The sequence below is a fragment of the Palaemon carinicauda genome, chromosome 26 (assembly GCF_036898095.1).
Source record: "Palaemon carinicauda isolate YSFRI2023 chromosome 26, ASM3689809v2, whole genome shotgun sequence".
NCBI classification, from domain to species: Eukaryota; Metazoa; Arthropoda; class Malacostraca; order Decapoda; family Palaemonidae; genus Palaemon; species Palaemon carinicauda.
In genome coordinates, this window is record NC_090750.1 from 73,519,683 (window position 1) to 73,544,949 (window position 25,267).

At 44.9% G+C, this 25,267-nt stretch overlaps 1 protein-coding gene across 5 annotated transcripts in view; it reads right to left on the minus strand.

Moving 5' to 3' along the window:
* The window catches only part of LOC137619582 (deubiquitinase DESI2-like), a 71,342-nt gene extending 47,694 nt beyond the window's left edge, over positions 1–23,648 (minus strand). For 2 of the 5 annotated variants that reach the window (XM_068349747.1, XM_068349744.1), the window contains exon 1: positions 23,498–23,632. Coding sequence is in view for 1 of the 5 variants with exons in the window: in XM_068349742.1 (XP_068205843.1) it covers positions 23,498–23,537 (40 nt within the window). In the remaining 4 variants the exon portion in view is untranslated. Of the gene's footprint in view, positions 1–455; positions 530–23,497 lie in introns of all 5 variants that reach the window. The other 3 variants (XM_068349745.1, XM_068349742.1, XM_068349743.1) reach the window with 3 other exon arrangements.
* Between the last annotated feature and the right edge of the window lie 1,619 nt (positions 23,649–25,267).

Here is a 25,267-nt window from a genome sequence, read left to right on the forward strand (position 1 = left end):
GTTAAAGTTTGTGAAAGCAAAGTGCATGAAAAATAAGTGTGCCAAAGAAACAGGTGCAGATGCTTCCCAGTATAGATAGCAAAATTATCTGGGAGCTAAAATACTTCTTAAATGCATAGTACCAGATTTCAATTTCCTTCGTGAATGTCTTTTTGTGGACATAACCATTCGCATGAATTTTAAATACAAAAACCAAAACTTTTCAGGTGAGTGTGAAATTGAGCAAGTGTTGAGGCTAACCATGACATATAATATTTGGAAGCCGGTGATAAGAGAATCAACGAGTGGCCCGAGAGAATAAATACTCGCATTGTTAATGTAGCAATTTAGTTGTTGCAGGGGCTACGTACCGTTCAACCTGCCGGAAAATATTCTACCAAACACCTTCCAAGATGAAATGTGGACATCTCCAAGATGCTACAGTTTCAGAGGCAAAGGCTCATGCTTCAACTTACCTTGGTGGCAAATCGAGAAGAATGCCAACTTTCTTTCAATGAAATATTTGAAGGATCTGATGGTGATCTACCAACTGAAAAAACAATAAGATCTAGACTGAAGGAAGAATATAGAAAAGATAGGATTACACTGCGCCTACCTAAAAACTACTGTAAGACAGAAAGCCTGTTGTGTGTTTCTGTGATAAAGGACAAGAGATTCCGACTTATGCAGGATATGAATAAAAATGTTATTTTTATTAATAAAATAAATTTTTGAATATACTTACCCGATAATCATGTAGCTGTCAACTCCGTTGCCCGACAGAATTCTATGGAGGGATACGCCAGCTATCACAATACTAGAAGGGGGTGTATTTACCAGCGCCACCTGTGGCCAGGTACTCAAGTACTTCTTGTTGACACCTCCTCAATTATTCCTCGGTCCACTGGTTCTCTATGGGGAGGAAGGGAGGGTCGATTAAATCATGATTATCGGGTAAGTATATTCAAAAATTTATTTTATTAATAAAAATAACATTTTTCAATATTAAACTTACCCGATAATCATGTAGCTGATTCACACCCAGGGGGGTGGGTGAAAAACCAGTGTACAAGACTAAAGGATAGCTAAGTATCCCGTACTTCATATAATCAGTTATCCACAATAACAATGAAATAATAAGTACCTGGTAAGGAAGTCGACTTGAACCGTTACTCTGCCTTTAATAAGATCGTCTTCCTTACTGAGCGCAGCGTTCCTCTTGGGAGGCTGAATCAACTCAAAGGTGCTAAAGTATACAGGGCTGCAACCCATACTAAAGGACCTCATCACAACCTTTAACCTCGGCGCTTCTCAAGAAAGAATTGACCACCCGCCAAATCAACAAGGATGTGGAAGGCTTCTTAGCCGACCGTACAACCCATAAAAAGTATTCAAGAGAAAGGTTAAAAAGTTATGGGATTATGGGAATGTAGTGGCTGAGCCCTCGCCTACTACTGCATTCGTTGCTACGAATGGTCCCAGGGTGTAGCAGTACTCGTAAAGAGACTGGACATCTTTGAGATAGAATGATGCGAACACTGACTTGCTTCTCCAATAGGTTGCATCCATAACACTCTGCAGAGAACGGTTCTGTTTGAAGGCCACTGAAGTAGCCACAGCTCTCACTTCATGTGTCCTTACCTTCAGCAAAGCAAGGTCTTCTTCCTTCAGATGAGAATTTGCTTCTCTAATCAGAAGCCTGATGTAGTAAGAAACTGCGTTCTTAGACATTGGTAGAGAAGGCTTCTTGATAGCACACCATAAGGCTTCTGATTGTCCTCGTAATGGTTTTGACCTTCTTAGATAGTACTTAAGAGCTCTAACTGGGCAAAGTACTCTCTCCAGTTCGTTCCCCACCATGTTGGACAGGCTTGGGATCTCGAACGACTTAGGCCAAGGACGGGAAGGAAGCTCGTTTTTAGCCAAAAAACCGAGCTGCAAGGAACATGTAGCCGTTTCAGATGTGAAACCTATGTTCCTGCTGAAGGCGTGGATCTCACTTACTCTTTTACCTGTTGCTAAGCACACGAGGAAAAGAGTTTTTAATGTGAGGTCCTTAAAAGAGGCTGATTGGAGCGGTTCAAATCCTGATGACATTAGGAACCTTAGGACCACGTCTAGATTCCAGCCTGGAGTGGACAACCGACGTTCCTTTGAGGTCTCAAAAGACCTAAGGAGGTCCTGTAGATCTTTGTTGGAGGAAAGATCCAAGCCTCTGTGGCGGAAAACCGCTGCCAACATACTTCTGTAACCCTTGATCGTAGGAGCTGATAGGGATCTTACGTTCCTTAGATGTAACAGGAAGTCAGCAATCTGGGTTACAGTGGTACTGGTTGAGGAAACTGCATTGGCCTTGCACCAGCTTCGGAAGACTTCCCATTTAGACTGATAGACTCTGAGAGTGGATGTCGTCCTTGCTCTGGCAATCGCTCTGGCTGCCTCCTTCGAAAAGCCTCTAGCTCTTGAGAGTCTTTCGATAGTCTGAAGGCAGTCAGACGAAGAGCGTGGAGGTTTGGGTGTACCTTCTTTACGTGAGGTTGACGCAGAAGGTCCACTCTTAGAGGAAGAGTCCTGGGAACGTCGACCAGCCATTGCAGTACCTCGGTGAACCATTCTCTCGCGGGCCAGAGGGGAGCAACCAACGTCAGCCGTGTCCCTTTGTGAGAGGCGAACTTCTGAAGTACCCTGTTGACAATCTTGAACGGCGGGAATGCATACAGGTCGAGATGGGACCAATCCAGCAGAAAGGCATCCACGCGAACTGCTGCTGGGTCTGGAATCGGAGAACAATACAAGAGGAGCCTCTTGGTCATCGAGGTAGCGAATAGATCTATGGTTGGCTGACCCCACAGGGCCCAAAGTCTGCTGCAAACATTCTTGTGAAGGGTCCACTCTGTGGGGAAGACCTGACCCTTCCGGCTGAGGCGATCTGCCATGACATTCATATCGCCCTGAATGAGCCTCGTTACCAGCGTGAGCTTTCGATCTTTTGACCAAATGAGGAGGTCCCTTGCGATCTCGAACAACTTCCTCGAATGAGTCCCTCCCTGCTTGGAGATGTAAGCCAAGGCTGTGGTGTTGTCGGAGTTCACCTCCACCACCTTGTTTAGCTGGAGGGACTTGAAGTTTATCAAGGCCAGATGAACTGCCAACAACTCCTTGCAACAGATGTGAAGTGTCCTTTGCTCCTGATTCCATGTTCCCGAGCATTCCTGTCCGTCCAGTGTCGCACCCCAGCCCGTGTCCGATGCGTCCGAGAAGAGACGGTGGTCGGGGGTCTGAACAGCCAATGGTAGACCTTCCTTGAGAAGAATGCTGTTCTTCCACCACGTTAGAGTAGACCTCATCTCTTCGGAAACAGGAACTGAGACCGTCTCTAGCGTCATGTCCTTTATCCAGTGAGCAGCTAGATGATACTGAAGGGGGCGGAGGTGGAGTCTCCCTAACTCGATGAACAGGGCCAGCGATGAAAGTGTCCCTGTTAGACTCATCCACTGCCTGACTAAGCATCGGTTCCTTCTCAGCATGCTCTGGATGCATTCTAGGGCTTGGAAGATCCTTGGGGCCGACGGACAAGTCCGAAAAGCTCGACTCTGAAGATCCATACCCAAGGAGACAATGGTCTGGGATGGAACGAGCTGAGACTCCTCAAAATTGACCAGGAGGCCCAGTTCCTTGGTCAGATCCATAGTCCATTTGAAAATCTCCAGACAGCGACGACTTGTGGGAGCTCTTAAAAGCCAGTCGTCTGACGGAGCCGGACACAAGATCATGATACTGCTGCACAGTCTGTAAACTGTCAATCATGGGCAAGCGAGGAAGTACAGTGACAACCCGAATCTGTCTAGACTGTCTGGGTCGTACAGACAACTCCTTAACGGGTTGCTGAGGTTGCCGCACTGCGTCACAACAAGTCACTTCTGTTGGTTGTTGAACGTCTTCCCCGTGACACATTGACTCCGTAAACAAAAAATCCTCTAACAAGGACTAAGCTTGGACTGCATGACATGCAACACAGCTCAAGGTCTATGGGAGCAGGTGTGGTAACAGACGGGATTAGCGACTGAAGTGGAACCATTACCTTCCCTGTAAGCATGTTATGCTTAAATAAAAGTCCATAAGAGGTTATGCAGCTAAAGGCTCCCTCCAAATGACAGAGTCCTCAAGGGAATATCAGAAGGAGGGAGAAAAGAACTTTCTCATCTACAGGGACCTTATCCTAGAAAAGCTAAGTTCTCTGAGTGAGGGTTCACTGGTGCAAAAGCAGCAGACTAGAAGGCAACGTTATGAAACTGCTTGACAGTCTAGTGAGTTGGCAACAACCCAAGATGTGTTGAGAAGCATGCGGTAAGGTATGCAGAGCATGATGAATGCAGAGTATGCTGTATGCAGAGCATGCTGTATGTAGAGCATGTTGTATGCAGAGCATGCTGAATGCAGAGCATGCTGTATGCAGAGCATGTTGTATGCAGAGCATGCTGAATGCAGAGCATGCTGTATGCTGAGCATGTAGTAAGCAGAGCCTGCTGTAAGCAGAGCCTGCTGTAAGGAAAGCAGAGCGTGTGCATGGCGTTTAACATTTCTCAGAAATTCCATGACCAGTGCTAGAGTGCTTTATGCATGCTTGCATGGGGTTTAAACCATGGTATGAAAATGGAGGTAAGGTATGCTGAACAGCAGAGTCAGAACGAGCTGGAACAACAATAGTTGTGGTTTCCTCTTCAAGACTCCGTTGAGGGAACACCTGAGGCTCAGTCTGCAAAGGCTGAATAAAAGACAAGCAGAAGGAAGGCGCATGGGTGGAGGAGGCTGACTCCTAGCATGAGTGGTTGAACCCAAGGGTTGCGCTTGCTGAGCGGTTGGTGGAAGCGGAGTAGCAAGTTCCAGTTCCTGTGGTGTGAGCGGAGCGCGATGAGGAAGAGGCTGCGCAGAACAAGGTAAATGTCTCGCAAGCTGAGGCTCCTGAGGCGCAAGGCTAAGGTGTTGTGGTGCTTGCCTTGTGGAGGGATGAGCTCGCTGCAGCGAGAGCTGAGGAGACTGACTCATGGACGGGAGAGGTTGTTGTACCTCAACCGAGTGTTGCATCACTGGTGGAGCAGCAAGGGGAGGCGGAGGAAGAGAGGTATAATCCTCCTGATCCCATTGTAAAGGTTGCCTTAAGGAAGGCGGAGGCTGAACACCACAGGGAACAGCAAACTCAGCACGTGGCTCAACATCGTACGCCTGGCAGGTGGTACTGCGATCAGGCGGAGCGAGCGTAGGCGGAGGGAGTGTAGGCGGAGGCGGAGGAGTAACACTCTCAGCCCGACACTCACGCATTAAGTCCGAAAGCTGTGCTTGCATGGACTGTAGTAGAGTCCACAACATCGTACGCCTGGCAGGTGGTACTGCGATCAGGCGGAGCGAGTGTAGGTGGAGGGAGTGTAGGCGGAGGCGGAGGAGCAACACTCTCAGCCCGACACTCACGCATCAAGTCCGAAAGCTGTGCTTGCATGGACTGTAGTAGAGTCCACAACATCGTACGCCTGGCAGATGGTACTGCGATCAGGCGGAGCGAGTGTAGGTGGAGGGAGTGTAGGCGGAGGCGGAGGAGCAACACTCTCAGCCCGACACTCACGCATCAAGTCCGAAAGCTGTGCTTGCATGGACTGTAGTAGAGTTCACAACATCGTACGCCTGGCAGGTGGTACTGCGATCAGGCGGAGCGATCATAGGCGGGGGGGAGTGTAGGCGGAGGCGGAGGCGCAACACTCTCAGCCCGACACTCACGCATCAAGACCGAAAGTTGTGACTGTATGGACTGCAGTAGAGTCAACTTGGGGTCGGCAGACACTAAGGTCTGCTGAGGTAAAGCCTTAACAGCAGAGATCTGTTGCGGCAGAACCTTACTCCTCTTAGGCGGAGTGTAATCAACTGATGACTGAGGAGAGTCAGAGCTAACCCAATGACTGCATTTGGGTTGTGAACTTTAACTTCGTACGTCTGGCATAGGTCTGGACTTAACGTTTAAGAGGTCTTGAGACCTGAGACCAGCGTTACTCTGCCTTTATTTTCTCCCCTAATCTCTTCTGCAGACGAGCAAAATAAGGGCTCAATCGTCTGCGGGTGGGAGTGACGGTCTCGGTAAGACACGCCCACAACCACCGAGGATACTTCTGTGCGCCGATCAAGGCCTGCTGAACCCTTATGCCCTTCGACATTGCTTCTCCCCTGGGCTTGGGAGCTTGCAAGAGGTCCCGGACTGGGAGGACGACTGGCGCGCACAAAAGTACCCTCACGCACTAATCACTTATAACTTTGATTTCTGTTTGCACTTATTTCACTGAACTCGAAACTTTAAGTGGTTTGTACCTGAAATACGCAATTCTATCCTTTCTCAAAGTTAGTAATTGCGAAAACAGAATTACAATGTAACAGAAAAATCTAATGAAAGATAATTCAGTGGCTGGAAAGAGACTAAACACTAGATCACTCTAGAAACGTTTAGTTTCTTCCCCTAAAGAGACTAGGGAGAAGAGCAAAAACGATAACGACGTTACTCGTACGCCTGGCAGGCTTGAATGAAACGTTTATCCTCTTTCTCCCTCCGTCTCTATCTCTCTCTCTCTCTCTCTCTTGACTTAGAACCTGAGAGAAGAGCCCAATCATATATATCGTTAAAACATATTATTGTTAAAGGAAAAAACTGAAAAGTTCCTTTATTAGGATCAAAACCATAAGTTAAGAAAGAATGAACAAAACGCTAGACACGGTTACTCTTACTGCAACGTGAAACCGTGAACATTCTTTCTCTATCGTAACGATAGAGTGCAAGTTGAACGTTCTGAACGTCAACAACTGCAGAGACAAAACAAAACGTTAGTTCAACTTTGAAAAAAGTACGAGACTATCAAAGAAATTCTTTCAAACTCTGTGGCGGAAATAGCATAATATGTTAACAGGTAAAACCGAAATGACGGGCTCAAAGTTTATTAACTTCGGTAAAAGACCGCCTACTATTAGGAAGGTCGAATATAAACAAATATAAAAATTAATTTTAATGAGTTTATAATAAAAGGAAGTTAATCGAAGAGGCCTATAAGAGGCGGAGAGATATAAAATAAATCTATAACTTTTGTTAAGCAAAATTAAGAAAGAGAGTCTATACTCTCTAAGACACCAACACTTCCGTCTAAGGGAAGGGTCGGCCATTGAAAGGTGAACGAGAGTTCATACTCTCTCGTCACCATAATTAATCAAATTAATTCCAAAAGCTAACTAAGCTAATATAGAAGTTTCCAGTAAAGCGACAGCCGAAATCAAAGAGAAATACTTCACCAAAGTCGTGAAAATACTCCAAGAACATAAGCGTATCCCAGAACGTCTTGCCGGAAGCACGACAGAGGAATAATTGAGGAGGTGTCAACAAGAAGTACTTGAGTACCTGGCCACAGGTGGCGCTGGTAAATACACCCCCTTCTAGTATTGTGATAGCTGGCGTATCCCTCCATAGAATTCTGTCGGGCAACGGAGTTGACAGCTACATGATTATCGGGTAAGTTTAATATTGAAAAATCACAATGATAAGAATGATGAACAACTAAGGGGAGTAATAATTGCTAAACAAATAATTGCTGAAAATATATAAGGTCTAATATATACTGTATAATGGTAATCAGTATACACCACCAGACAAATTACTGATTAACTTAACCCTTTTACCCCCAATGCTATTTCGAACTTTCCAACCCTTAACCCCCAGCCGTTTTTCTTTTTCAAGCACGTTTTGCAATATTTTTTTTTTAGATTTCGCTGACAGCCTTAACTTTCGTCATAGAGAGGTCAAGTTGGTCTCATTATTTGGAAAAATGCCTGAAGTTTCTCATAAAGTTATCAAAAAAAAAAAAAAAAAAAAAAAAAAAAAAAAAAAAAAAAAAGGCAAATACCAGCTTTTTGCAACAACGTACCAGTACGTCCATGGGGGTTAAGGGATGAGTTTTGTAAAACGTACCAGTACGTCCATAGCGGGTAGAAGAGTTAAGAATTCCTTAAATCAGACAGCCCCCTTAACTGCCATGCTAAAATTATCACAATGAATACTGAAGAACAGAAAGGAAGAAAAAATATTGATATAAAGAATGCAGTAATTGTAACATCAGTTGGACAAAATTTTTTTTAAAAGTAATTTGTAGTTTTCCTGGCCCTACAAACCTGAGTCCTTTAATTAGGAAGATTACTTTGGCATGAGCTGGATCAGTCATTGAAATGGAAAACGAACAGTTATCCGACTGAGGAGGGTGTGGAGCAAGAAACCCCACCCCCATTCCAGTCAGCTATCACTCACACTTGATGCTTCAGCCCAGGACTTACAGAGTGGTTTGAAGGAAGTTAGAATGAAGGACTCAGGTTGTATGGCTAGGAAAAATACAAATTATTTTTTAAATCTCTTCATATACTGTAAACCTCATCATATAATTAGGGATACTAACTGCTTAGAGGGTTCGAAGCCCCCTTGGAACCCAAAACTGGTAGCTTCCGTAACTTCCCTGGAGGTGTTCCAGGCTTGATCTGTGGAGAAGCAAAACAAGGACACTGTTGCCCCCTATCTGTTCATCATAAGGATGAGAAACTGACAGGACCTGGGTCATACAATGAATTGTACCATATCAAGTCAAGAGAAACCATACGCAAGAAGGGGAGTCGGAATCAAATACCAAGTACATGATTAATGCCTTGATATCAGATTTAGTCTCCCACAGCTCGCATGGGGGGTGGGGAAATATATTATTTGGAAACAAAGGACGGTGTTCCAAAGAGCTACTTACCAGCACGTAACGCCTCGACCGCTGACCCCACGAGAGGGAAAGAGGAATGAAAGAGAAGACCCAGTTATTCTACCTTTCAATCCCCACTTATGTTGAAAAGTTGTCATTGACAAGATGCATTCTTGTCCAATGGGGGAGCTGGGCTAGTTACACAACTGCTTGAGCAGCCACCATAGGTCCAAGCACAAAGGTGTCAAGGGACTTGTGGGTATACTCTCACCAAATAAAAGAATGTGAAGGTTATCTACCATTCCAGACACCTACCTTCAACACCTGACCCACCGACAGATTTCTCATGAAAGCGAGCATCGGGCTAATACCAGTGACTTTCGTGAGCCCTGATCCTGCTTGGCACCTTATGAAGCAAGAAAGAGACCATGTCCCTTGACACCTCTTTTTTGGAACTGCCAGTGCTAACAAAAAGTCTGTTACACTCAGCTTGAAGTGTTGGGACCTTTTCAGATGGTACCGCAGAATCCTCACAGGATCCAAGAGCATCTCATCTTCCTCACTACCTGATACCTTGTAAAGGGAGGAAATGGAGAATTCGAACCTGGTGTTATGCACCGCCAGATTCCGAGTCTTGTTCCACAAGTCCGGCACAAAACTGATGGAGACCTCCTTCCATACACGAGCATGAATAACTACAGTATATAAGAGACTGCGCATCTTGCACGTCTCCTTGCTGACGGTAAAGCCAGCAGCAAGACAATCTTAAGAGTCAGATCCCAATCTGATAACCTCCTCAATGCATGAACGAGGTACATGTAAGAGCCTTGATGATCTAGGTTACGTCCCACCACTCCGGGGTCTGAGATCCTGAGGTGGACAAGACTGCTCAAAGCTTGCCACGAACGTAAAAACTCACAGGAAACAAAAATGTCTATATCCTTCAGTCGAAAGCCCATACTCAAGACTAAGTGAGAGCCTTCAACGGCTGCAACTGAGACACTTCTTTCAGCGAAGGAAGACAAGGAAATCCACAATCTTTGCTCGAAAGGAGTGGGCCATAAGGGCAACTCTCTCAGGACTTTGACCAGAAGAGCCAGCTGGTTGGGATACCACTAAGCATGAGACCATCTGGGAGCCTCCAGGGCCACCCTGATTCCTGGTGTAAACAACACTGTTGATCACCAGCTGAATCAGGCTGAATGGTGAAAAGATGTAAATATCCTGGTGATCTCGTGGGTGTTGGAAGGCATCTTGGAACACAGCCCATTGCTGAGAAATGGGAGGAGCAAAACAAGGAGAGCTTCATGGCAAACAGGTCAATCACCGGAGAGCCCCATAAAACAACAAGCCTTTCCATAACTGGAGAATATAAGGACCACTTTGCTCCAACAATCTGTCCCCGGTAGCTAAGAGTGTCTGCCAGCACAATCCTCTTGCCCAGAATGTACCTTGCTGACACCTCTATGGCGTGGAACGCCACCCAGGTGTGCATTCGTTTGCAAAAGGGGCACAAAACTATGCCTCAATGCTCATTGATGTAAGCCACTACAATTGTGTTGCTCATCAGCAATACCTAGTGCCTTATCAAATTTTCTAGGAGTGCCTTTAAGCCTTGAAAGGGTTCTTCCATCTCGAGGATGTTGACAAGCATATGCCTCCCCTCTTTGGTCCACCCTCATGAAATGACCAAGTCATCCAAGTGTGCTCCCTACCCATCTTTCCATGTGTCCAAGAACAGATGCAAATCCGGAGGTGAGAAGTCGAGAGGGTCAATTCTGAAAGTTGTCCTCGTCGAGCCACCACAGCTCATCCCGGACATCCTGATTCACTAGCACAGGATAGTCCGAGAGATCCTTGTTGACTACTCAGTGATTCTCCAGAAACTATTAAAGAGATCCCTGGTAGAGTCGCCATGGGGAACGAGCTTTACCAACGAGGAAAGACCAAGGAGACATTGCCAGTGCTAAGCTGGAACAACTATCGTGGACAGAGAAAGGTCACACAACCTCCCTGAGCTTGCTGATGCAATCGTTTGTGGGAGAGACTCACTGCTGCTGAGTCTATCAGCATGCCCAAGGACTTTACTCCAACTTCTGCTTCATATGAGATTTGACTTCTCCCAGATTACCCACAAAAAAGCAAGAATCCCATTTCAACCTTGACTTCATTGCATACGTAAGGAGGCCAGGATCATTCAATTAACGAGATATATCAAGGGGATGTTGTATCCCTCGCAAGTGAGGGTACTTTTGAGAGGTCTAACGAACCGGCATTTGAAGGTGCGTCTCCTTCCGATCTACTGAAATCATGAAGTCTTCCTCTCAGATGCAAGATACCACAGAACGCACTGTTTCTATCCTGAACTTTGTTTAGCACACAAACTTGTTCAGATTTAAGAGGTCGGTGACCGGTCTCCAGCACCCCGTTGCCTTTTCCACAAGGAAGAGTCGACTGTAGAATCCGGGAAATCTGTTTCAAACGACTTCGAGTTCGTTCTTCTCCAACATAGCTTCTACCTCTGCCAGCAAGACCATGGCTTTTATTGATGTTGGCTGTTAAAGTGAGAACTACACAGAGTCGAGAGGAGGGGGAGGGCAGAAGTGTGTCTGCATAGTTGCGGAGAGACAATGAACCCCCCCTACTCTTGGTAGCGGGGAAATACCTGTCTCAGCGCTTCCCTCACCCTCTCCTCATCCCAGAAGGAGTGGGCTGTTGGTGGTCGAAAATGCTGTGCTCACACAGGTTCTTTTCATGAAAAGATTGCAGGAGTTGCTTGACAAGGTCTAGGAGCAGGCGTAGGGCTCTTTCTCTATCCCAAACCTGAAGGTCTGCTCCTGATCTCTGAAGGACCAGAGTCCTTGAAGGCAACATCTCAGTGGATCAGAAAGTCACACAAAGTATTCATCCAGGAATCCACCACTGTCTTCACTCCACTCTTAGGCAGGAGAGACGTAACCCACGTACTGACAACTTTCCCGACGCCACCCCTGGGTTAACCTCTTCAACGCCAAGTTAGCCCATTGGTTCGTTGTCTGGTGGGCTAGGAAGGCAACCACCTTATTCCCAATGCCTCTGGGGTTGACATCCCCACTGACTTTCCAAAATACGTCACTGCCACCCCAGCCAACGGTCGAGCTAGGACACATTGAGAGAGGCTAAGGCTGAAGCCTCCATGGATGCAGACTCAGAGGCCTTGAGTCTCTCCAGTGAGAGCTGCCCCTGCAGAGTGGGGATGGCAAGATATTGCTTGGCTTGCCGAAATGGAGAGAATTCTCAGACCCTAATATCTGGTCATTCACTTAGTCTAAAGCCTACAAGATACAACTAGGGTAGCTTAAATGAGGGCTTTGATCCTTGAGGTGTACCAAAAGGGCTGAGCCACAGTCACTTCCCCCCAGCCCATTACACTCATGAATGAGTGCAAGGACCTTCATAGAGGAACTCTCTGATTCAGGGTAGTTAGCTTTCGTGGGCTTCGGACAGCGGTCCGAGGTTCCTGAGCACCCTCGTCCGCCGACACAGGCGTAGGTGAAGCAGCATCCTCCAGAGACTCAACTCCTTTGCACGACTACAACCATTCCCTTCCCATGATGGAACCAGGCACGTAAAAGGGGGCTGACGAATGCACGGTAGGCCTACAGCAACAGAAAATCTCCAGATGCAGTACCTGACAGCACACAGCGAGGCACACAGTGCCTTTCCCCTGGCGGGTCGAGGCAGAGGAGCAACCATGGCCCTCTGCTCAGAGACACAGGGAGCAAGGTCTACCTCCCCACATTTTTGACCAAATAAAGCTCACATACACTTAAGTACAGTCCCGAATGGTACCATCACCTCTATCAAGAGCCACTCTTCAAATGAGGGAGGAGCAGATGTTCCACGTCCAGGAAGGAAGGGAGATGAAAGTTGCCGCAGATCCTCCATCAACCTTGGAACAGACTTTGTACAGGACCATACACACATGCCCCGGCTAATTACCAGGGTAGCCTGGGAACCTGGAACCAGAGTCACCAGGGTTCAAAGCACGAAGAGGACAACAAGGAGGAGGTGGTGGAGGATGAGGATGAAAAACGCGCACATTTTTTCCTTCTCCTGGCTCTTGCTCCTGGCTCTGCAAATACAGCGGGCATGGTTTGAATGACCATCAATGATGAAACTTCCTGTGGGGGAGAACCCACATGGGTTGCTCCAACAGGAGCCAAAACACTTGAGCACACTGTCGCAGGGGAAGGGGAAGGTACACTCACAAAGCCACGCGAACCGGAAATAGAGGGTCCGGAGGCAAAACTACCTACACTGAGGGAGGAGGAACAGACCCAGGACCCCCAGGTACAAGGGTCAGGCCAAAGAGTCATGGGGAACACTGGTGCTGGGTCAGGGATCAGGGTCACAGTGGGGGCACGGGGAACAATTTTTTTTTTTTACCCTATTAGGCCAAATGCCACCACCTTGCAAGCCAGAACAGGGGCAACCAAGCCAGTCTTACTAACCACGGGATTCCTTGAAACTAAGGGGAACCACCACATCCTTCACCATTGGTGCCACCTAGGGGGTCGTGGAGAAGAAGTAGCCTTGTCTACCAATTCCCATAAAATGGTCATGGAAGGCCTACCTGTAAGACCTAATGAAGCCCAAGCTTTCCTTTGGTAAATTCTTTGTCAACAGTCTACACGGTCACAACTGAAGGACTTCAACTCAGGGTTCCCCACAAGAAAGCCTCAAAAGAAGACCAATTTCGATCCGCTTTAACCTAGCCCCTGCAGCGTAATTCCCACGGACTGATCCAAGGGAGTAAGCACAGAGCTGAGAGCCCCAAGGAGACAGTGGCTGCTGCAGCCTTCGCCAGTGTCTTCTTGGGCTTTGTCCAGTCTGACTCTAACAAATGCCTAACAAGCTTCCTCCCTTCATGGAATACACCTCCCACTGCATCGTAGGCCATGATCGACACTCAAAAGCAAGAGGAAGCCTGCAAACAGACATGCCCTCCCAAATGAAGCACAGATTCACAGTCAGCTTCACCACGAAGTGGTAGCAGCGTCCACCTCTCCCCAGCAAATATGAAGTTCTTGTTTCCATTCCATCAACAACAACCATACATTGAGGGATGAGGAACAGATCCAGGGCCCCCTGGCACAAGAGTCATGGGGAACACTGGCACTGGGTCAGGGATCAGGGTCACATTAGGGCCAGGATTACAAGGCATTCAATTTCATCAGCTATAATCACATTCTGAAAAATGTTATTTTCATTAGTAAAATAAATTTTTGAATATACTTACCCGATAATCATGTAGCTGTCAACTCTGTTGCCCGACAGAATTCTATGGAGGGATACGCCAGCTATCACAATACTAGAAGGGGGTGTTCTTACCAGCGCCACCTGTGGCCAGGTACTCAAGTACTTCTTGTTGACACCTCCTCAATTATTCCTCGGTCCCACTGGTTCTCTATGGGGAGGAAGGGAGGGTCAATTAAATCATGATTATCGGGTAAGTATATTCAAAAATTTATTTTACTAATGAAAATAACATTTTTCAATATTAAACTTACCCGATAATCATGTAGCTGATTCACACCCAGGGGGGTGGGTGAAAACCAGTGTACAAGATTAAAGGATAGCTAAGTATCCCATATTTCATATAACAGTTATCTCAAATAACAATGAAATAATAAGTACCTGGTAAGGAAGTCGAATTGAACCGTTACTCTGTCTCTTTTTTAAGTTCGTCTTCCTTACTGAGCGCAGCGTTCCTCTTGGAGGCTGAATCAACCCAAAGGTGCTAAAGTATACAGGGCTGCAACCCATACTAAAGGACCTCATCACAACCTTTAACCTCGGCGCTTCTCAAGAAAGAATTGACCACCCGCCAAATCAACAAGGATGTGGAAGGCTTCTTAGCCGACCGAACAACCCATAAAAAGTATTCAAGAGAAAGGTTAAAAAGTTATGGAATTATGGGAATGTAGTGGCTGAGCCCTCGCCTACTACTGCATTCGTTGCTACGAATGGACCCAGGGTGTAGCAGTACTCGTAAAGAGACTGGACATCTTTGAGATAGAATGATGCGAACACTGACTTGCTTCTCCAATAGGTTGCATCCATAACACTCTGCAGAGAACGGTTCTGTTTGAAGGCCACTGAAGTAGCCAGAGCTCTCACTTCATGTGTCCTTACCTTCAGCAAAGCAAGGTCTTCTTCCTTCAGATGAGAATTTGCTTCTCTAATCAGAAGCCTGATGTAGTAAGAAACTGAGTTCTTAGACATTGGTAGAGAAGGCTTCTTGATAGCACACCATAAGGCTTCTGATTGTCCTCGTAATGGTTTTGACCTTCTTAAATAGTACTTAAGAGCTCTAACAGGGCAAAGTACTCTCTCTAGCTCGTTCCCCACCATGTTGGAAAGGCTTGGGATCTCGAACGACTTAGGGCAAGGACGGGAAGGAAGCTCGTTTAGCCAAAAAAACCGAGCCGCAAGGAACATGTAGCCGTTTCAGATGTGAAACCTATGTTCCTGCTGAAGGCGTGGATCTCACTTACTCTTTTACCTGTTGCTAAGCACACGAGGAAAAGAGTTTCTAATGTGAGGTCCTTAAAAGAGGCTGATTGGAACGGTTCAAATCCTGATGACATTAGGAACCTTAGGACCACGTCTAGATTCCAGCCTGGAGTGGACAACCGACGTTCCTTTGAGGTCTCAAAAGACCTAAGGAGGTCCTGTAGGTCTTTGTTGGAGGAAAGATCCAAGCCTCTGTGGCGGAAAACCGCTGCCAACATACTTCTGTAACCCTTGATCGTAGGAGCTGATAGGGATTTTACGTTCCTTAGATGTAACAGGAAGTCAGCAATCTGGGTTACAGTGGTACTGGTTGAGGAAAACTGCATTGGCCTTGCACCGGCTTCGGAAGACTTCCCATTAAGACTGATAGACTCTGAGAGTGGATGTCGTCCTTGCTCTGGCAATCGTTCTGGCTGCCTCCTTCGAAAAGCCTCTAGTTCTTGAGAGACTTTCGATAGTCTGAAGGCAGTCAGACGAAGAGCGTGGAGGTTTGGGTGTACCTTCTTTACGTGAGGTTGACGCAGAAGGTCCACTCTAGGAGGAAGAGTCCTGGGAAACGTCGACCAGCCATTGCAGTACCTCGGTGAACCCTTCTCTCGCGGGTCAGAGGGGAGCAACCAACGTCAACCGTGTCCCTTTGTGAGAGGCGAACTTCTGAAGTACCCTGTTGACAATCTTGAACGGCGGGAATGCATACAGGTTGAGATGGGACCAATCCAGCAGAAAGGCATCCACGCGAACTGCTGTTGGGTCTGGAATCGGAGAACAATACAAGAGGAGCTTCTTGGTCATCGAGGTAGCGAATAGAACTATGGTTGGCAGACCCCACAGGGCCCAAAGTCTGCTGCAAACATTCTTGTGAAGGGTCCACTCTGTGGGGAAGACCTGACCCTTACGGCTGAGGCGATCTGCCATGACATTCATATCGCCCTGAATGAGCCTCGTTACCAGCGTGAGCTTTCGATCTTTGACCAAATGAGGAGGTCCCTTGCGATCTTGAACAACTTCCTCGAATGAGTCCCTCTCTGCTTGGAGATGTAAGCCAAGGCTGTGGTGTAGTCGGAGTTCACCTCCACCACCTTGTAAGCTGGAGGGACTTGAAGTTTATCAAGGCCAGATGAACTGCCAACAACTCCTTGCAATAGATGTGAAGTGTCCTTTGCTCCTGATTCCATGTTCCCGAGCATTCCTGTCCGTCCAGTGTCGCACCCCAGCCCGTGTCCGATGCGTCCGAGAAGAGACGGTGGTCGGGGGTCTGAACAGCCAAAGGTAGACCTTCCTTGAGAAGAATGCTGTTCTTCCACCACGTTAGAGTAGACCTCATCTCTTCGGAAACAGGAACTGAGCCCGTCTCTAGCGTCATGTCCTTTATCCAGTGAGCAGCTAGATGATACTGAAGGGGGCGGAGGTGGAGTCTCCCTAACTCGATGAACAGGGCCAGCGATGAAAGTGTCCCTGTTAGACTCATCCCCTGCCTGACTAAGCATCGGTTCCTTCTCAGCATGCTCTGGATGCATTCTAGGGCTTGGAAGATCCTTGGGGCCGACGGACAAGTCCAAAAAGCTCGACTCTGAAGATCCATACCCAAGGAAACAATGGTCTGGGATGGAACGAGCTGAGACTCCTCAAAATTGACCAGGAGGCCCAGTTCCTTGGTCAGATCCATAGTCCATTTGAAAATCTCCAGACAGCGACGACTTGTGGGAGCTCTTAAAAGCCAGTCGTCTGACGGAGCCGGACACAAGATCATGATACTGCTGCACAGTCTGTAAACTGACAATCATGGGCAAGCGAGGAAGTACAGTGACAACCCGAAGCTGTCTAGACTATCTGGGTCGTACAGACAACTCCTTAACGGGTTGCTGAGGTTGCCGCACTGCGTCACAACAAGTCCCTTCTGTTGGTTGTTGAACGTCTTCCCCGTGACACATTGACTCCGTAAACAAAAATCCTCTAACAAGGACTAAGCTTGGACTGCATGTCATGCAACACAGCTCAAGGTCTAAGGGAGCAGGTGTGGTAACAGACGGGATTAGCGGCTGAAGTGGAACCATTACCTTCCCTGTAAGCATGTTATGCTTAAATAAAAGTCCATAAGAGGTTATGCAGCTAAAGGCTCCCTCCAAATGACAGAGTCCTCAAGGGAATATCAGAAGGAGGGAGAAAAGAACTTTCTCATCTACAGGGACCTTATCCTAGAAAAGCTAAGTTCTCTGAGTGAGGGTTCACTGGTGCAAAAGCAGCAGACTAGAAGGCAACGTTATGAAACTGCTTGACAGTCTAGTGAGTTGGCAACAACCCAAGATATGTTGAGAAGCATGCGGTGAGGTATGCAGAGCATGATGAAAGCAGAGTATGCTGTATGCAGAGCATGCTGTATGTAGAGCATGTTGTATGCATAGCATGCTGAAAGCAGAGCATGCTGTAAGCAGAGCATGTTGTATGCAGAGCATGCTGAATGCAGAGCATGCTGAATGCTGAGCATGTAATAAGCAGAGCCTGCTGTATCGAAAGCAGAGCGTGTGCATGGCGTTTAACATTTCTCAGAAATTCCATGACCAGTGCTAGAGTGCTTTATGCATGCTTGCATGGGGTTTAAAAATCAACATAATGTTTACCTTACATTCATAACTCATGATTCATATTTTTGCCATGGTTAGAAAATGGAGGTAAGGTATGCTGAACAGCAGAGTCAGAACGAGCTGGAACAACAACAGTGGAAGGTGCAGAATCAGGGTGCACGGGTTGAGCTCGGTGCAGCAGTTGTACCTCCACCGAGAGTTGCACCACCGGTGGAGCAGCCAGGGGAGGAGGAGGAAGAGTGGGGTAATCCTCCTGATCCCAAACCGAAGGTTGCCTTAAAGAAGGCTGAGGCTGAACAACACTGGGAACAGCGAACACAGAAAGAGGTTCAACATCGTACGCCTGGCAGATGGTGCTGCGACTGGGTGCAGCGAGTACAGGCGGGTTGAGCACAGGCTGAAAGGGTGCAGGGGAGGTGCAACACTCTCAGCCCGACACTCACACAACAGGTCCGAAAGCTGTGCTTGCATGGACTGTAGTAGAGTCTACAACATCGTACGCCTGGCAGATGGTGCTGCGACTGGGTGCAGCGAGTGCAGGCGGGTTGAGCACAGGCTGAACGGGTGCAGGGGAGGTGCAACACTCTCAGCCCGACACTCACACAACAGGTCCGAAAGCTGTGCTTGCATGGACTGTAGTAGAGTCTACAACATCGTACGCCTGGCAGATGGTGCTGCGACAGGGTGCAGCGAGTGCAGGCGGGTGCAGCACAGGCTGAACGGGTGCAGCCGGTTGGTGCACCACCGGTGCAGGCGGGTGCAGCACAGGCTGAACGGGTGCAGGCGGTTGGTGCACCACCGGTGCAGGAGGAGGAGGAGGTGTAACACTCTCAGCACGACACTCACGCATCAGGTCCGAAAGCTGTGCTTGCATGGACTGTAGTAGAGTCCACAACATCGTACGCCTGGCAGGTGGTACTGCGATCAGGCGGAGCGAGCATAGGGGGGGGGGGGGGGAGTGTAGGCGCACTCTCAGCCCGACAAACTGATGACTGAGGAGAGACAGAGCTAACCCAATGACTGCATCCGGGTTGTTGAACTTTACTTCGTACGTCTGGCATAGGTCTGGACTTTACGTTTAAGAGGTCTTGAGACCTGAGACCAGCGTAACTCTGCCTTTAATTTCTCCTCTAAATCTCTTCTGCAGACGAGCAAAATAAGGGCTCAATCGTCTGCGGGTGGGAGTGACGGTCTCTGTAAGACACGCCCACAACCACCGAGGATACTTCTGTGCGCCGATCAAGGCCTGCCGAACCCTTATGCCCTTCGACATTGCTTCTCCCCTGGGCTTGGGAGCTTGCAAGAGGTCCCGGACTGGGAGGACGACTGGCACGCACAGAAGTACCCTCACGCATAACACTGACATACTTTGCACTAATCACTTATCACTTTGATTTCTGTTTGCACTTATTTCACTGAACTCGAAACTTTAAGTGGTTTGTACCTGAAACACGCAATTCTATCCTTCTCAAAAGTTAGTAATTGCGAAAACAGAATTACAATGTAACAGAAAAATCTAATGAAAGAAAAATCAGTGGCTGGAAAGAGACTAAACACTAGATCACTCTAGAAACGTTTAGTTTCTTCCCCTAAAGAGACTAGGGATAAGAGCAAAACGATAACGACGTTACTCGTACGCCTGGCAGGCTTGAGGGAAACGTTTATCCTCTTTCTCCCTCCGTCTCTATCTCTCTCTCTCTCTCTCTCTCTCTCTCTCTCTCTCTCTCTCTCTCTCTCTCTCTCTCTCTTGACTTAGAACCTGAGAGAAGAGCCCAATCATATATATCGTTAAAACATATTATTGTTAAAGGAAAAAACTGAAATATTTCCCAAAAAGAAAAGTTCCTTAATAGGATCAAAACCATTAAGTTAAGAAAGAATGAACAAAACGCTAGACACGGTTACTCTTACTGCAATGTGAAACCGTGAACATTCTTTCTCTATCGTAACGATAGAGTGCAAGTTGAAACGTTCTGAACGTCAACAACTGCCGAGACAAACAAAACGTTAGTTCAACTTTGAAAAAGTACGAGACTATCAAAGAAATTCTTTCAAAGACCTTAAAATAGCATAATATGTTAACAGGTAAAACCGAAATGACGGGCTCACGATAATTAACTTCTACCAAGAAAAGACCGCCTACTATTAGGAAGGTCGAAAATAAACAAATATAAAAATTAATTTTAATAAGTTTATAATAAAAGGAAGTTAATCGAAGAGGCCTATAAGAGGCGGAGAGATATAAAATAAATCTATAACTTTTGTTAAGCAAATTTAAGAAAGAGAGTCTATACTCTCTTAGACACCAACACTTCCGTCTAAGGGAAGGGTCGGCCATTGAAAGGTGAACGAGAGTTCATACTCTCTCGTCACCATAATTAATCAAATTAATTCCAAAAGCTAACTAAGCTAATATAGAAGTTTCCAGTAAAGCGACAGCCGAAATCAAAGAGAAATACTTCACCAAAGTCGTGAAAATACTCCAAGAACATAAGCGTATCCCAGAACGTCTTGTCAGAAGCACGACAGAGGAATAATTGAGGAGGTGTCAACAAGAAGTACTTGAGTACCTGGCCACAGGTGGCGCTGGTAAGAACACCCCCTTCTAGTATTGTGATAGCTGGCGTATCCCTCCATAGAATTCTGTCGGGCAACAGAGTTGACAGCTACATGATTATCGGGTAAGTTTAATATTGAAAAATTCATGACTTTTCAAGTTAGTTTAAAGCATTTTTGTGGGGAACTTTGATTTTCAATATCGGGTGCCTTTCAACAATTAACAATGTGACTTTTTCAACTTTTGGTTGTGATAAGCTTATCTCAAGCTGCCACTATCAAAACTATGCGCACATAATAACAAAGAGTATCATCAATACAATTTCTTTATTTATCAAAATCATTTTCATAATGAAAACTATAACAACACCATCATGTTATAGTGCCATAGCTTTCATATAGTTATACTGTAGTGATATTAATATATATAAATTACAGTAATATACACTACAGTACCAACAAGTGTTGTTAGACACGAACAACAGTGTTTACTTATGCACCGGGTGGTGTGGCACTGACTTTTGTGTTATGAGTCATCTTACCTTGTACTGAAGCTATGTTAATGATGTACAATTACCTCTGAAAAGTAATATGAAATGCAATGCCGAGAAAGAAACCACATGAAAACAATGCAGTGAGGTACAGTCGCTTACCTAGTATGTTAGTCAACCACGTGTGGGAAGTGGTCCATGTTTCAGGGAGGGTTATGAGTTGACCCACCATAAGACACCAAGTATGCATTCACGATTTGCGCTCTTCACAGATGTCTCTGTTACCTATCAGTAAACCACGCGAATAAAGTAAGCCGTCTGGCTTATAAATGAATGAATCGGATTATATGTACAGGGGTACTACTATATGCATGAAGATCATTGAATAAAGTAGAAGTGTGTTTGCTTCTGGTCCAAAGTGTCCCAAATCCCACAATAAGGTTTGGTTAAATGGGTTTTCACCCCCACGGTAAGGTAGGTTTTAAAGGTCGCTCATGAACAGCTGAGGCAAGGGACAAGATAATATCCTAGACCTAGAGACTAACCATATTTACACATCATCAGAACCCAAGCGCCCTCTCCATCATGCTAGGGCCAGGCAATGGCTGCTGATCATTCAGCAGCTAGACCTAAAGGGGAACAAAAGCCCTCATTCCTACCTCATAAGGATGGTGAGGTTGTAGATACTACTAAAAACTATCGAGCTTGAGCAAGGCTTGAACTCCAGTCCAGCAGATTTCTAGAAAGGGATGTTTCCAATAGGGTATCACAACCCACAATAATTAGGACTAGGGGCCCAGAGGCATTTGAACTTTAATCCCAGTCAGGGAGAAACAGTATAGTTTTAATATTTAGATGATAGAGCTATACAGTCTTATATTTCACTAGTCAGAAAATGTAATTTAATAATATAGCTGCAATGCATTTTTAGAATTATTGATCATGAGAACTTCTGATATTATGATTGGCTAAACAACATGGTAAAACTACGGAACAGTTGTCCACGTCAAGTAAGCAAAAACCTATCGCCCTTACATCGACTAGAATACATCCTACGATAACAAACCTTTCCAAACCTTACTTAACATAAAAGGGGCTTGAGTGCGTAGTGTTTTGCTGCATCACTATTAAACATCAAAATGACATTTTCCCCTAACCTAACTGAACAGACCTTATCCTTAATCATTGGCTGGAGGTCCCTACTTAATTGAATTAAACTAGGACAATGTGTTCTTACTTACCAAACCTCTAGAAAATCTGAAATAAATCCCATTGGGGTGTATGTATGATAGCAGCCACCTGTATGTATGATGATGGCTGATTAAAGAATACAGCAGTTGTAAGGGGGGCATTAGCCGCCCTCCTCATTAGGTAAGTAGGTAAGGACATGGCTTGTAGGTTAAGTGGGTTAGTTTAGTCTAGTTGGTGTCCATATTTTATGCTCGTTGGGGGAACTGGCCGCTGATATACAAAGGCTCCACCCATTAAAATTATACCCCTCGCTCGACCTGGACATCCCAAATCTAATTTGACCCAAAGTGATCTAGCTCAGACAATGCCTCTTTCTTACTTAGATAAGTAGATCTGGTTTCTTTAAAACGGTATAGGCAAATGATCTAAAAGTTATATACAACACATTACCAATCTTTAGTATAAGAATGGAAATGAAAAGATCACGCAAGCATTAGGCTACTTTCTCATGAACATTAACTGCTATATTCACCTCAAGGTTTGGCCAGAAAATCTACCTCAGGATGACTCGTTCTGGTACGTTGTGAAAGATTTGTGAAACATCAACTAAGGACTAGGAAAGTTAACAAAGGCTTTAACGTTTGGCCTAATTAAGAATAATCATCAAAAGTCCATATATTCAAATTGGATTATTGGCCTGTTTAGCAGGAATAGCATATTAAATATCGTAGGGAAATTATTACCATTCAATCCAAAGTACTATTTGATTGCCTGAAGAATTTTCCTGAATAATGAGGGATATCTGTATTTACATAAAGGGCCCTCTGTGGACTGTAATTCATGTCTGCACTAATACAGAGGGCCCTCTTGGGTCTGTGAGTCTTACCTATATTATCATGGAGGACCCTACAAATGCTGCAAGTAAAATTTGCATCGTCTTACAAAGGGCCCACTGGGGAAGTTTACGGAGGGCCCTCTGGGGACTGTAATTCATATCTGCATTAATACAGAGGGCCCTCATGGGTCTGTGAGTCATATCTATATTATTATGGAGGGCCCTACGAGGGCTACGAGTAATAGTTGCACTGTTTTACGAAGGGCCTTCTGGGGAAGTTTACTGGGGACTGTAAATCATATCTGCATTAATTGGTCAGGTGTTGGCCAAATATTTTGCAATCACGTCCCATCGCTAAAACTCATTAGTAACTCGCAAAATATTACAAGATCTATTATCCCAGTGTCCAAATATATAAGGTATTACTCTTCAAGGTTACAATGGCCTCAACACAAGTGAGAAAACAAAACACCTGGAAGACCAATTTAACAACATCTCGAAAGGCTTAAAAGACTTAAAAGGCTTAAAAGGCCGCCGTGGAGCGCCACTAACCTGTCGCCCTAGTAGGGGAGAATATCCTATACTTCGACATAAGACGTCTCCTACGTCAGAGAAACTGTAATAAGATGAAAATCTGAAATTTGCGAACAGTGTCAGGGGTTCCCAAAGGACATCAACAACACGGATATCAACAAACGTCATAAAATCAGAAAAGGGTCATCGTACATTTATACCAAAAGTTGTCTGTTTTCTTTTTCTGGAATTGTTATCGTATATATTTATACCAAAAGTTATCTGTTTTCTTTTTCTGGAATTGTTACCGTATGTATTTATACCAAAAGTTGTCTGTTTTCTTTTTCTGGAATTTTTATCGTATATGAAGCCATCTAACTAAAAATAGCTAATATTGAATGAATAATTTTGACATTGCTTCGTGATACCCTTTCTAAGATAATATATATATATATATATATATATATATATATATATATATATATATATATATATATATATATATGTCTTACTTATATATATATATATATATATATATATATATATATATATATATATATATGCACAGGGAAATGCTATGCTTATATGCAAAAGAACCACAGAGAAAATGAAATGGAAAGTATAAATTTAAGTCCTCATTAATTTCGTGATACTTCCAACACACACACACACACACACACACACACACACACACATATATATATATATATATATATATATATATATATATATATATATATATATATATATATATATATATATATATAGGCGTTTTTGTAAATTTTCGAAGTCGTCACTCAGAAACTGCAGATGAAGAAAACAGCCATTATACTTACTTTACTTAAAATTGAGTTCACAGGTTGTCTTCTGAAGCCATTTAAGATATCAACTGTATATTTTTTAAAGCAGATGAATTTCCCTTGAAATTAACAAATTGAGAGATTTAAAGGTTAAGCATGATTTCACGATGAATTCTCTCTCTCTCTCTCTCTCTCTCTCTCTCTCTCTCTCTCTCTCTCTCTCTCTCTCTCTCTCTCTCTCTCTCTCTCTCTCTCTCTCTCTCTCTCTCTCTCCTGTATAAATATGAAGGGGCTTTTAAATGCGACGGTGTCTAGCATTTAGGCAAAGCCCCTTAACACTGCTAATCAGAACTTTATTGCAGACAAGGTTCCAGTTTAATGAGATGCATCATGGCATTGAGAAAATATACTATTTTTTATTTTACTTTAAAGCATAATATTACATTCCAAAATATTTTAAACAACCAGTATTCGATAATTCTTTATAAAAAAAAACATTTACAACACATTTATATGATAAAAATCATGAAATAGTACATAATTCATCTCTCTCTCTCTCTCTCTCTCTCTCTCTCTCTCTCTCTCTCTCTCTCTCTCTCTCTCTCTCTCTCTCTCTCTCTCTTGTGTTGATAGCTAGTCCAAACAGTTGTGTCTAACCTTTTTTTAGAACCAATGATCAAACAAGTCTCACGTGAGTCATACCTTTAGCATCACGCCCAGCAATAACTTTAACTCACTGATGTTCATGGCAATGGTGACTGAAAGGAATGTGGAGTTTATAAAATAAGTTCCTAAAAATCATTAATGATGAATAGTGGCTTGAAATGGCTGACCTATTTTGAATGTTAGAATTTCCCGTATACATAGATGAAATTTTGAAAGGCTAAAAGACATCGAAGTTCTTGACAAAGTTAAAGAGTGAATAAAGATAGAATCAACGGTAGATAACTTGGCTGGACCTGGACAAATAATGGCATACATTATAAAAATGATTGGCATAGATAATAAG